Source organism: Bos indicus, chromosome 20 (assembly GCF_029378745.1).
Source record: "Bos indicus isolate NIAB-ARS_2022 breed Sahiwal x Tharparkar chromosome 20, NIAB-ARS_B.indTharparkar_mat_pri_1.0, whole genome shotgun sequence".
Taxonomy (NCBI): domain Eukaryota; kingdom Metazoa; phylum Chordata; class Mammalia; order Artiodactyla; family Bovidae; genus Bos; species Bos indicus.
The window spans coordinates 26,022,182-26,034,771 of record NC_091779.1 but is presented as its reverse complement, the minus strand read 5'-3'; the positions used below and the strand labels follow the sequence as shown (position 1 = coordinate 26,034,771).

General features: G+C 36.8%; 1 protein-coding gene across 3 annotated transcripts in view; it reads left to right on the top strand.

The window, feature by feature from the left end:
- ITGA1 (integrin subunit alpha 1) overlaps positions 1 to 12,590 on the top strand; it is a 182,045-nt gene that overhangs the window by 150,735 nt on the left and 18,720 nt on the right. For all 3 annotated transcript variants that reach the window (XM_070774687.1, XM_019982758.2, XM_070774688.1), the window contains exons 20-26: positions 516 to 596; positions 1,035 to 1,111; positions 4,102 to 4,191; positions 6,051 to 6,153; positions 7,819 to 7,932; positions 8,099 to 8,203; positions 8,366 to 8,470. In XM_070774687.1, the coding sequence (XP_070630788.1) occupies positions 516 to 596; positions 1,035 to 1,111; positions 4,102 to 4,191; positions 6,051 to 6,153; positions 7,819 to 7,932; positions 8,099 to 8,203; positions 8,366 to 8,470 (675 nt within the window). The remainder of the gene's footprint in view (positions 1 to 515; positions 597 to 1,034; positions 1,112 to 4,101; positions 4,192 to 6,050; positions 6,154 to 7,818; positions 7,933 to 8,098; positions 8,204 to 8,365; positions 8,471 to 12,590) is intronic.

Below are 12,590 nucleotides of genomic sequence, written 5' to 3'. Positions count from 1 at the left end.
AGCAATCTTGATTCCAGCTTGTGCTTCTTCCAGCCCAGTGTTTCTCATGATGTACTCCGCATAGAAGTCAAATAAGCAGGGTGACAATATACAGCCTTGATGTACTCCTTTTACTATTTGGAACCAGTCTTTTGTTCCATGTCCAGTTTTAACTGTTGCTTCCTGACCTGCATATAGGTTTCTCAAGAGGCAGGTCAGGTGGTCTGGTATTCCCATCTCCTGAAGAATTTCCCACAGTTTATTGTGATCCACACAGTCAAAGGCTTTGGCATAGTCAATAAAGCAGAAATAGATGTTTTTCTGGAACTCTTGCTTTTTCGATGATCCAGCAGATGTTGGCAATTTGATCTCTGAGACTTTCCCAAAAACTATACTGTGAAATCTAAGCAAGGCAGCTTCTAAGGCACAGCTGGGGAAATCTGAGCTCAAGTATTTCAATATATTCAAGTATTTCAGTCAAGTTCAAGTATTTCTCCTGCATATCTGATCTAATTCTGTTTACTTTCTCTTCCTAGGCTATCCAAAAAGACAGTTGTGAATCCAATCATAATATCACATGTAAAGTTGGCTATCCTTTCCTAAGAAAAGGAGAGATGGTAAGCAGATTATAGAAAATACATGTGGCAATTGGATACAAAAAATAATATGCTCAAAGCCAAAAATATAAATGTTTCTAATGGATGTGTTTAGATGGTTGCTGGTACTTGAAGTTTCTGTTTTAAAGAGACTTTAGTAATGACCATTTCATAATTACAATGTTTATGATTGTGATCTGGTAGACAGTGGTAATACGAAAAAATAACAATGGGTGGGATATAATAATGTGATAGTGTTGGATCTGTATGTAACATCTCTGGTGTGTTAAGATGTTTTCACATATATCTTCTCCTTTACTCATGAAATTTGCATTATTAATTAATAAATGAGCAATTTTACTTTAAAAAGAAAAATATTTATATGATTTAATACTTTAATTAATGCAAAAATTTTACTTTAGTTTCTTATCTGTTACTAAAGATATTTTTATTTTACAGGTAACATTCAAAATATTATTTCAGTTTAACACATCTTATCTCATGGAAAATGTGATCATTCATTTAAGTGCAACAAGGTTGGTTCCTGTGTGTACATGAGTGTATGTGGATGCCTGCAAATAATTTCTTTCATATATTTAAAATGTTCTATAGACTGACTTGAACTTCTTACAGCTTTTATGTGATCAGTAGAAGTAGAAGGCAGTGAACCCCTTTACTTCACAAAATCATCCTTATGAATAATTAGCAAAATAGAGAAATTTTCATTTAATAGAAATAATAAACCTAATTGGGTTAAACCACTGGTTCTATGAGCCATAAAACATGTTGTAATCACACATCACTTATATCTGCCAAATTGAATTTAAATCCATTAAAAATTTTATAGGCTTTGCTAATTTAAAAACTTTTATGGACTGCCCATCAAAATCAACTGAATCATTAAAGAGACTTAAAATTTTATGATACCCTTTTGTAGCTTAATAAATTTTATTCAAATCAGTCAAAGCTTCTGAAAGATGGTATAGACAATACACAAACAAAAAATAGCAAAAGTCTAATAAGGAAATTGAAATAGTACTTACCTTTTTTCTAAGAGTAACTGTACACTGGACCATAAGCAACTTGAGGTAAACTTTTATCATTTGTTGTTTTATTCCCAGTTTTAAAAAAAATCTAATAATTGAATAATTACAAATAAATGTAAAGTGAGTGAGTGAGAAAATGAATTAAATGGATGAGTTAATTCTGTATACTCAATTCAGTTCAATTTAGCAAATACTTATTTGAACTCTACTATGGACAAAATAGGCCTTCCCTGGTAGTTCAGCTGGTAAAGAATTCACCTGAAATGCAGCAGACCCCGGTTCGATTCCTGGGTCAGGAAGATCCCCTGAAAGAGGGAGAGACTATTTATTCCAGTATTCTTGGGCTTCCCTGGCGGCCCAGATGGTGAAGAATCTGCCTGCAGTATTGGAGACCTGGATTTGATCCCTTGGTTGGGAAGATTCCCTGGAGGAGGGCATGACAACCCACTCCAGTATTCTTGCCTGGAGAGTCCCATGGACACAGGAGCCTGGTGGGCTACAGTCCATGGGGTCACAAAAAGTCAGACGGGAAAGAGTTGGACAGGACTGAACGACTAAGCACAGCATACACAGCACGTGGACAAGATACTGACTTTGTCCCTTAAATAAGGGCATGAAGCTCCTCATGAAGGGAATATTACAGTAGGGGACTGAGACTAGTATTTAAATTATTATCAGACAGGATAGAACAGGGAAAATTTATTAAAGAACTAGAAGCCATGTGTGGAGACTTAATGGAGGGTGAAATTATATCTACTTGGCAATGAAAACCCAAGAAAGATTTATTAAGGAGGTTATAAGTAAGAAGGACCTTAAAGAATGGGTAGCAATTCAGAGAGGTTGGTGGGTAGTTAGATAGAATGTTTCAAGTAAAAAATGTGCAGCTTGAGCAAGAACACAAAGGGAGACCACTAGATCTATTTGGGGGAATGTTGGGTGATCAATTTTAGTGCAAATATAGGAGAATACATAAAAGAATAATGGAAGATAAACAGGGAATGTACATCTTACCATGGATGGTGAGTACTGAATTTCGAAATGAGGCATCTTTTCTTAGTTGAACAGGCCATGAAATGTTTTTGAGGGGCGAAGTCATATGTATAGAGCTGTTTCTTTCAAAGGTTAACTGGGCTGCAGTGTGGAATGGGTTAGAGGCAGGGGCCATTTACAGCAAAAGCCCAATCACACATATATCTATAACCCAAGACAGGGAGCTGCCTTCACTGCCCCATCACTCATATCATGCTGCTAATATACTTGGGAATAAGCAGAGCCATTAAAGGGTACCCATTGCCCATTTTGTGAGACAAAATGCTAGGTGCTTGGTCACTTGGTAGAGGGGCATATGTGATAACAATAATAAAAATTAATACTTACTGAGTATTCCCTATGTCCTTGGCACAATGGTAAGCATTTTACACTTGTTGCTCACTTATTATTTATTAAGAATTTAATCATAAAATTCCCATTTTATAGATGAAGAAACTGAGGCCTGAGGCACAGAGAGACTAAACAACTGTCCCAAAGTAGGTCAATGTCCAGGAACAGTCTCAGGCCCTCTGGCCCCAGAGCCAGTGTTGGTACCTGTTATAGCACTTGTCCATGCTTTTTTACTTAATACAGGAGAGTATGAGATATGTGTATGTACATATAAATGTATAAATATCTAGGCATGCATTTAAATAACATATAACTGAAATTATTACTAAAATCAGGGAGGAAAGTAGGTGCTCAACTAATAAGCTCCAAGTACAAGGCATGTGCTGTGCTGTGCTTAGTCACTCGGTCATGTCTGACTCTTTGCAACCCCATGGACTGTGGCCCACCAGGCTCCTCTGTCCAAGGGGATTCTCCAGGCTAGAATACTGGAGCGGGTTGCCATGCTCTTCTCCAGGGGATCATCCCAACCCAGGGATTGAACCCAGGTCTCCCTCATTGCAAGAGGATTCTTTACTGTCTGAGCCACTAGGGAAGCCCAAGTACAAGGCATGCAAAGACTATTAAGTGAGAAGACAAAGGTTTTAGATTTATTCTCGGCTATGTACTCCGGAGCACGTCTTTTCACAAGGGCCTCATCTGTGATGAATAAGGATCACCTGTGTGATTTATATAAAAAAACACAATTTCATGAATCCTACTTTGGGCCTACTAAATCCATATTGTTCTAGGAGAAAAGCCCAGTAATCTGTGTATTTAACCATTGACCCAAGAATACTTATTATTCACACAGAAGTTTGCAAAACCTTGTAGTAAATCAGTGTTATTTTCAACCCTCGCTGCACTTGAGAATCACCTTAGGGTCTTTTAACAATATCCATCTCTGATCTCCCTCTCCACACTGAATTTTTTTTTAAATCAATAATTCTATTTTGTGTGTGTGTCTTTATTTAGTTACCAAAATAAACTTCTCATTCAAATGCTTAGAAAAGTCTCTAAATAGCCAACGGTTTAATGATTTGTCTGACTGCTGTGTTTTCCAGTGACAGTGAAGAGCCGCCTGAAACCCTTTTTGATAATGAAGTGAACATTTCTGTCCCTGTAAAGTATGAAGTTGGACTACAGTTTTTCAGGTAGGAGAACCCCACACTTCAAGTTGATGCCTTCTGGTAACCCAGTGGATCTCAGCTTGTGGTCCCTGAACATGGGTATCAGAATCACCCGGGAGCTTCTTAAAAAGAGGCAGATTCTCTGACCTTACCCCAGACGTACTGAATAAGAAATTCTGGGGAGGGGGCCCAGAAATCTGTGTTAAACCCTCTGGGTGATTCTCGTGCACTCTAAAAATTGAGAACCAGCATCCTAAATAATCTGAAATGTGAGGTGCTACTAATACCAAATTGCATTAGCAGTTCAGTCTTAAGTCCTAAATGCAAGCTGAAGACCCAGAAACCCTTCATGAAGGGCAGCGTCTGTAGAGGTCCAACATATTTCTTGGCTCTTATTCTCATTGTGTGGGATCTGATTATTCTGCCCATCCTGGACATTCAAGATTAAATCATTGTTTACTGACAAGAGGTATTTATTTCCTTCAGGGGCTTCCCTGGTGGCTCAGTAATAAGGAATCCATCTGTGATGCAGGAGATGCTGGTTAAATCCCTGGGTCATAAAGATTCCCTGGAGGAGGAAATGGCAACCCATTCCAGTACTCTTGCCTGGGAAATCCCATGGACAGAAGAACTTGGTGGGCTGTCGTCCACGGGGTTGCAGAAGAGTCAGACACAACTTATCAACTTGTTATTGTTGTTGTTCTTGTTCAGTCGCTCAGTCGTATCCGACTCTTTGCGACACCGTGGACTGCAGCACGGCAGGCTTCCCTGTCCTTCACCATCTCCCAGGGTTTACTCAGACTCACGTCCACTGAGTCGGTGATGCCATCCCACCATCTCATCCTCTGTCATCCCCTTCTACTTCTGCCTTCAGTCTTTCCCACCATCAGGGTCTTTTCCAATGAGTCAGCTCTTCACATCAGGTGGCCAAACTTAAAGACTAAACAGCAACAAAATTTATTTCCTCCATTATTCGTAAACCATCCTTTTTCGTAAGAATTTCTAAGCTATCCAAACACCAGTTATGTTAGTAAACTTGCATGAGCAGGACTCCAGGCTTTTGCTAAATAAACATGAACCGTGTACAAAAAGTACAAAAATCTGTGTCATTTATTCTGACTCTTGTCATGTTATTAATTTATTTTCTATGGCACTTTCGTTTTACTAATAAAAGACCACAAAAATGAAAGGATTGTAGGATATACATGTAGATTTTGCATATATATCTTAACCTTTAATTCTATTCCCTGTTTTCTATATTTTTACTTTCATTTCTCTTGGTACACTGACTTATCCCAAGAATTTTTCACTTATTTAAAATCAAATTTTGGCAAACATGTATTTTTTGTCTTCTCTAAACTGAAGTATTGCTTTTAAATATGTTTATGTTACATTTCCATCTACCAAGTTCATCCAAAGAACATGGAGTTTTATGAAAAAGATTGAAAGTTTTATGAAACTTTTATGAAAAATATTTTAACAGTAAATACATGACTTTAAATTGTGAAAAGGTAACAAATTGTTAAAATCTACTTAAAATTCAGCACTATTAAAAATACTAGGTTTTAGCCTGATTATTCACTAAATGTAGATGATATTAATAAATTCATGAAAATGTTTCATGTATCAATCAAACTTTTACTTTCAAAATTATACATATTTTAGTATTTTAAGCATTGGTAACTATTGAATTAAACTGTAATCTTTCTCACCCTCCTCAAAGATTTAACTTTAGATTTCAGGGTAATAGAATTTGCGTTTGATTTGAAATCTCTTGAAGTACTTATTGTGGGGTTCCTAGTATATAGAAAGAAAAAATGAGGTCAAGTAAAAGTTACACTTTGTTTTATTTTACTTTTTGTCTTCCAATTAATTCTCTTAAGCTCTGCAAGTGAATACCATATTTCAATTGCGGCCAACGAGACTGTCCCTGAAATCATTAATTCTACTGAGGACCTTGGAAACGAAATTGATATCTTCTACTTGGTAAGAAATTACTTCTAAATTAGTGTTGTGAAAGAGGTATTTGTAAGTTTAGAAGTTAAAGTATTAACAGACACATACAAATATGTTGGTTCAACAGTTAATCTCTATATTCCAGCATATTTTCCTTTATAATTTCTTTAAATTAAATTTATATAATTTATTTAAATTAAAATAAATCTATAATTTAAGATAGTTTTATTTAATTTTTTATTTCGGGCCTCCCTGGTGGCTCAGATGGTAAAGAATTTGCCTGCAATGCAGGGGACCCGGGTTCGATCCATGGATAGGGAAGATTCCCCTGGAGAAGGGAATGGCACCCTACTCCAGTATTCTTGCCTGGAGAATCCCATGACGGAGGAGCCTGGTGGGCTACAGTCCGTGGGATCTTAATTTTGTCTGGGCTGGGTCTTCGTGGCTGCACCGGCTTTCCTCTAGTTGTGGAGAGGGGGGCTGCTCTCCAGTCGCAGTGCGGGGCCTTCTCATTGCCCTGGGTTCTCTCTTGCTGTGGAGCACGTGGGCCCAGCAGTTGCGATTCTCGGGCTCTAGAGCAGGGCCTCTGTATGGCACACAGGCTTAGTTCCTCCACCGCATGTGGGATTTTCCCAGACCAGGGATCAAACCTGTATCTCCTGCATTGGCAGGCAGATTCTTTACCAGTGAGTCACCAGGGAAGCCATAAAATAATTTCATTTAAATTGATGATAATTATACTTTCAAGCAACTTAAAAGACCCAGAGCTCTAATTCCCTCAGAAGACACAAATTAGTTAGAATGACTTCCTAGGAGAAAATAAGGAACCAAGTAGACTCTACCTATAACCACATAGACTTTATTTGCATTTTTTAGGATAACTAGAAAAACACTTTTAAAAAAATAACATGACTATTTTAAAAATTGTCTTGATAATTTCCTTTACTGAACAAATAAATTGGTAACTCATCCTGCTTCTTGCTACATTTTATGTGTTATACCATAACTTACGGTGTTCCTACTAATGTCTCCATAAATAATGTTTTATGTTACAACCTTTATTTTTATTTTTGAACCCTTCATAACAAGCTTTTCCTAACCATTATAGTAAATAATTATGGAGTTGAGCCAGGCTGTCATTTTAGATCATGCCTACTTACAGATACAGACTCAAGTTATTGTTACTCAAGTAAAAAGCATCCAACTCAAATGACGGGTTTAAGTCTATATTCAAAAGAATGAAATAACACAGCATTGTTAGAAGATGGTCTCAGTGTCTTTGGGAATTGGCTATGATGAAAAAGGAAATTCTCTTACAAAGTGGAAATAAATGTATACTATCAAGAATATTTTATTGTTTTTATTTGTGCCCTTTGCTGAAATGCCTCAGAAAGTTAGTATAACTGCCTGTCACTCTACTACTGGAATAAGGTTTTGAAATGTAGGCTACCAGTTTTTTCTAGGCCCATTTACTTTTCCTAGATTAGAGAATTCAGCAAACAAGGAAGAAAGGAAAGAAGAAAGGAAGGTGGGAAGGCCAATTCTCTGTCCAGTGCCATAAAATCCTCTATATTCATTTTGGGATTCAAAATATTACACAACTTAATCAATTAAGAAGCAAAATCTTATATAAGATGGAAAACTTGCTGTTGAAAGAAGAAAAGGTTACGTTTCTTTTTCTCTTTTTCCCTGTAGATTAGAAAAAGTGGGCATTTTCCAATGCCAGAACTTAAACTGACAATTTCATTTCCCAATGTGACGTCGGATGGTTTTCCTGTACTGTACCCAAGTGGATGGTCATCTTCCGAGGTAATCGTGTGTGCCTCAGAGTTATGCTTCTTTTCTACTGCACACTTACCAAGAGGGATCATTCATGTTTGGCAATGTCTATCATTCACAGATCCTTCACATTATTTTTCAAGTCATTTTTCCCTCTGATATCTCATCTGATAAAAGACATATTTTTATTTCATAGAACGTCAACTGCATACCCAGTAACCTTCAGGATCCTTTTGGTATCAACACTGGGAAGAAAATGATGATATCCAAATCTGAAGATATCAAACGAGGCACCATTCTGGTAAATTCAAATTAGCAAGACAAGCGCTCATTTTACCTCATGCTTTCTAAGTGAATAAATTCAATATCAACCTAAAAATAACTATGATGTAGACTATTTGTAATATACTATCTTTCATCGAATGGCATGAATACTAATTTATACCTCTGGGCATTTAAACAGGACTGCAGTGCGTGTAAATTTGCCACCATCACGTGTAACCTGATTCCGTCTGACATGAGCCAAGTGAATGTTTCACTTATCTTATGGAAACCAACTTTTATAAAAGTAAGTGATTGTATAGTTCTCTGCAATAATTGAATAATATGAACAAATATTCATCACTTAATAAAACAAAGCAGAGTGCTTCTTTAGAAAGAACATAAGACTGGAAGCCTAAACAAATGTGATCCAAGCCTTAGCTCTACTAAATCAACTCTTTGGATGTCATTTTCCTTGTCTGTTGGGCTTCCCTTGTGGCTCAGCTGGTAAAGAATCTGCCTGCAATGCGGGAGACCTGGGTTCAATCCCTGGATTGGGAAGATTCCCTGGAGAAGGAAAAGGCTACCCACTCCAGTATTCTGGCCTGGAGAATTCCATGGACGGTATAGTCCATGGGGTCGCAAATAAGTCAGACACAACTGAGCAACTTTCACTCACTCACTTCCTTGTCTGTTAGTAACTAATTTACTTCCAAGGTCCCCTTTCATATATATGCCTTTTTTTTTTTTTGCTATTTATTTTTTTTTTAATTTTGTTTTATTTTTAAACTTTACAATATTGTATCAGTTTTGCCAAATATCAAAATGAATCTGCCACAGGTATACATGTGTTCCCCATCCTGAACCCTCCTCCCTCCTCCCTCCCCATACCATCCCTCTGGGTCGTCCCAGTTCACCAGCCCCAAGCATCCAGTATTGTGCATCAAACCTGGACTGTCGACTCGTTTCATATATGATATTATACGTATTTCAATGCCATTCTCCCATATCATCCCACCCTCTCCCTCTCCCACAGAATCCAAAAGACTGTTCTATACATCAGTGTCTCTTTTGCTGTCTCGTATACAAGATTATTGTTACCATCTTTCTAAATTCCATATATATGTGTTAGTATACTGTATTGGTCTTCTTTCTGGCTTATTTCACTCTGTATAATAGGCTCCAGTTTCATCTACCTCATTAGTACTGGTTCAAATGTATTCTTTTTAATGGCTGAGTAATACTCCATTGTGTATATGTACCACAGCTTTCTTAACCATTTATCTGCTGATGGACATCTAGGTTGCTTCCATGTCCTGGCTATTATAAACAGTGCTGCGATGAACATTGGGGTACACGTGTCTCTTTCAATTCGGGTTTCCTCAGTGTGTATGCCCAGCAGTGGGATTGCTGGATCATAAGGCAGTTCTATTTCCAGTTTTTTAAGGAATCTCCACACTGTTCTCCATAGTGGCTGTACTAGTTTGCATTCCCACCAACAGTGTAAGAGGGTTCCCTTTTCTCCACACCCTGTCCAGCATTTATTGCTTACAGACTTTTGGATCGCAGCCATTCTGACTGGCGTGAAATGGTACCTCATAGTGGTTTTGATTTGCATTTCTCTGATAATGAGTGATGTTGAGCATCTTTTCATGTGTTTGTTAGCCATCTGTATGTCTTCTTTGGAGAAATGTCTGTTTAGTTCTTTGGCCCATTTTTTGATTGGGTCATTTATTTTTCTCAAATTGAACTGTAGGAGTTGCTTGTATATTTTTGAGATTAGTTGTTTGTCAGTTGCTTCATTTGCTATTATTTTCTCTCATTCTGAAGGCTGTCTTTTCACCTTGCTTATAGTCTCCTTTGTTGTGCAGAAGCTTTTAAGTTTAATTAGGTCCCATTTGTTTATTTTTGCTTTTATTTCCAATATTCTGGGAGGTAGGTCATAGAGGATCCTGCTGTGATGTATGTTGGAGAGTGTTTTGCCTATGTTCTCCTCTAGGAGTTTTATCGTTTCTGGCCTTACGTTTAGATCTTTAATCCATTTTGAGTTTATTTTTGTGTATGGTGTTAGAAAGTGCTCTAGTCCCAGCACCACTTGTTAAAGAGATTTTTTTTAACCCATTGTATATTCTTGCCTCCTTTGTCAAAGATAAGGTGTCCATATGTGCGTGGATTTATCTCTGGGCTTTCTATTTTGTTCCATTGATCTATATTTCTGTCTTTGTGCCAATACCATACTGTCTTGATGACTGTGGCTTTGTAGTAGAGCCTGAAGTCAGGTAGGTTGATTCCTCCATTTCCATTCTTCTTTCTCAAGATAGCTTTGGCTATTTGAGGTTTTTTGGATTTCCATACAAATTGTTAAATTATTTGTTCTAGCTCTGTGAAAAATACCGTTGGTAGCTTGATAGGGATTGCACTGAACTCATTTTCACTATATTGATTCTTCCAATCCATGAACATGGTATATTTCTCCATCTATTAGTGTCCTCTTTGATTTCTTTCACCAGTGTTTTATAGTTTTCTATATATAGGTCTTTAGTTTCTTTAGGTAGATATATTCCTAAGTACTTTATTCTTTCCGTTGCAATGGTGAATGGAATTGTTTCCTTAATTTCTCTTTCTGTTTTCTCATTATTAGTGTATAGGAATGCAAGGGATTTCTGTGTGTTGATTTTATATCCTGCAACTTTACTATAATCATTGATTAGTTCTAGTAATTTTCTGGTGGAGTCTTTAGGGTTTTCTATGTAGAGGATCATGTCATCTGCAAATAGTGAGAGTTTTACTTCTTCTTTTCCAATTTGGATTCCTTTTATTTCTTTTTCTGCTCTGATTGCTGTGGCCAAAACTTCCAAAACTATGTTGAATAGTAATGGTGAAAGTGGGCACCCTTGTCTTGTCCCTGACTTTAGAGGAAATGCTTTCAATTTTTCACCATTGAGGATAATGTTTGCTGTGGGTTTGTCATATATAGCTTTTATTATGTTGAGGTATGTTCCTTCTATTCCTGCTTTCTGGAGAGTTTTTATCGTAAATGGATGTTGAATTTTGTCAAAGGCTTTCTCTACATCTATTGAGATAATCATATGGTTTTTATTTTTCATTTTATTAATGTGGTGTATTACATTGATTGATTTGCGGATATTGAAGAATCCTTGCATCCCTGGGATAAAACCCACTTGGTCATGGTGTATGATCTTTTTAATGTGTTGTTGGATTTTGATTGCTAGAATTTTGTTAAGGATTTTTGCATCCATGTTCATGAGTGATATTGGCCTGTAGTTTTTTTGGTTTTTTTTTTGTGTGTGTGTGGGATCTTTGTCAGGTTTTGGTATTAGGGTCATGGTGGCCTCATAGAATGAGTTTGGAAGTTTACCTTCCTCTGCAATTTTCTGGAAGAGTTTGAGTAGGATAGGTGTTAGCTCTTCTCTAAATTTTTGGTAGAATTCAGCTGTGAAGCCATCTGGACCTGGGCTTTTGTTTGCTGGAAGATTTTTGATTACAGTTTCAATTTCCGTGCTTGTGATGGGTCTGTTAAGATTTTCTATTTCTTCCTGGTCCAGTTTTGGGAAGTTGTACTTTTCTAAGAATTTGTCCATTTCTTCCAAGTTGTCCATTTTATTGGCATATAATTGTTGATAGTAGTCTCTTATGATCCTTTGTATTTCTGTGTTGTCTGTTGTGATCTCTCCATTTTCATTTCTAATTTTATTGATTTGATTTTTCTCCCTTTGTTTCTTGATGAGTCTGGCTAATGGTTTGTCAATTTTATTTATCCTTTCAAAGAACCAGCTTTTGGTTTTGTTGATTTTTGCTATGGTCTCTTTTGTTTCTTTTGCATTTATTTCTGCCCTAATTTTTAAGATTTCTTTCCTTCTACTAACGCTGGGGTTCTTCATCTCTTCCTTTTCTAGTTGCTTTAGGTGTAGAGTTAGGTTATTTATTTGACTTTTTTCTTGTTTCTTGAAGTGTGCCTGTATTGCTATGAACTTTGCCCTTAGGACTACTTTTACAGTGTCCCACAGGTTTTGGGTTGTTGTGTTTTCATTTTCATTCGTTTCTATGCAAATTTTGATTTCTTTTTTGATTTCTTCTGTGATTTGTTGGTTATTCAGCAGCGTGTTGTTCAGCCTCCATATGTTGGAAATTTTAATAGTTTTTCTCCTGTAATTGAGATCTAATCTTACTGCATTGTGGTCAGAAAAGATGCTTGGAATGATTTCAATTTTTTTGAATTTACCAAGGCTAGATTTATGGCCCAGGATGTGATCTATCCTGGAGAAGGTTCCATGTGCACTTGAGAAAAAGGTGAAATTCATTGTTTGGGGATGAAATGTCCTATAGATATCAATTAGGTCTAACTGGTCTATTGTATCATTTAAAGTTTGTGTTTCCTTGTTAATTTTCTGTTTAGTTGATCTATC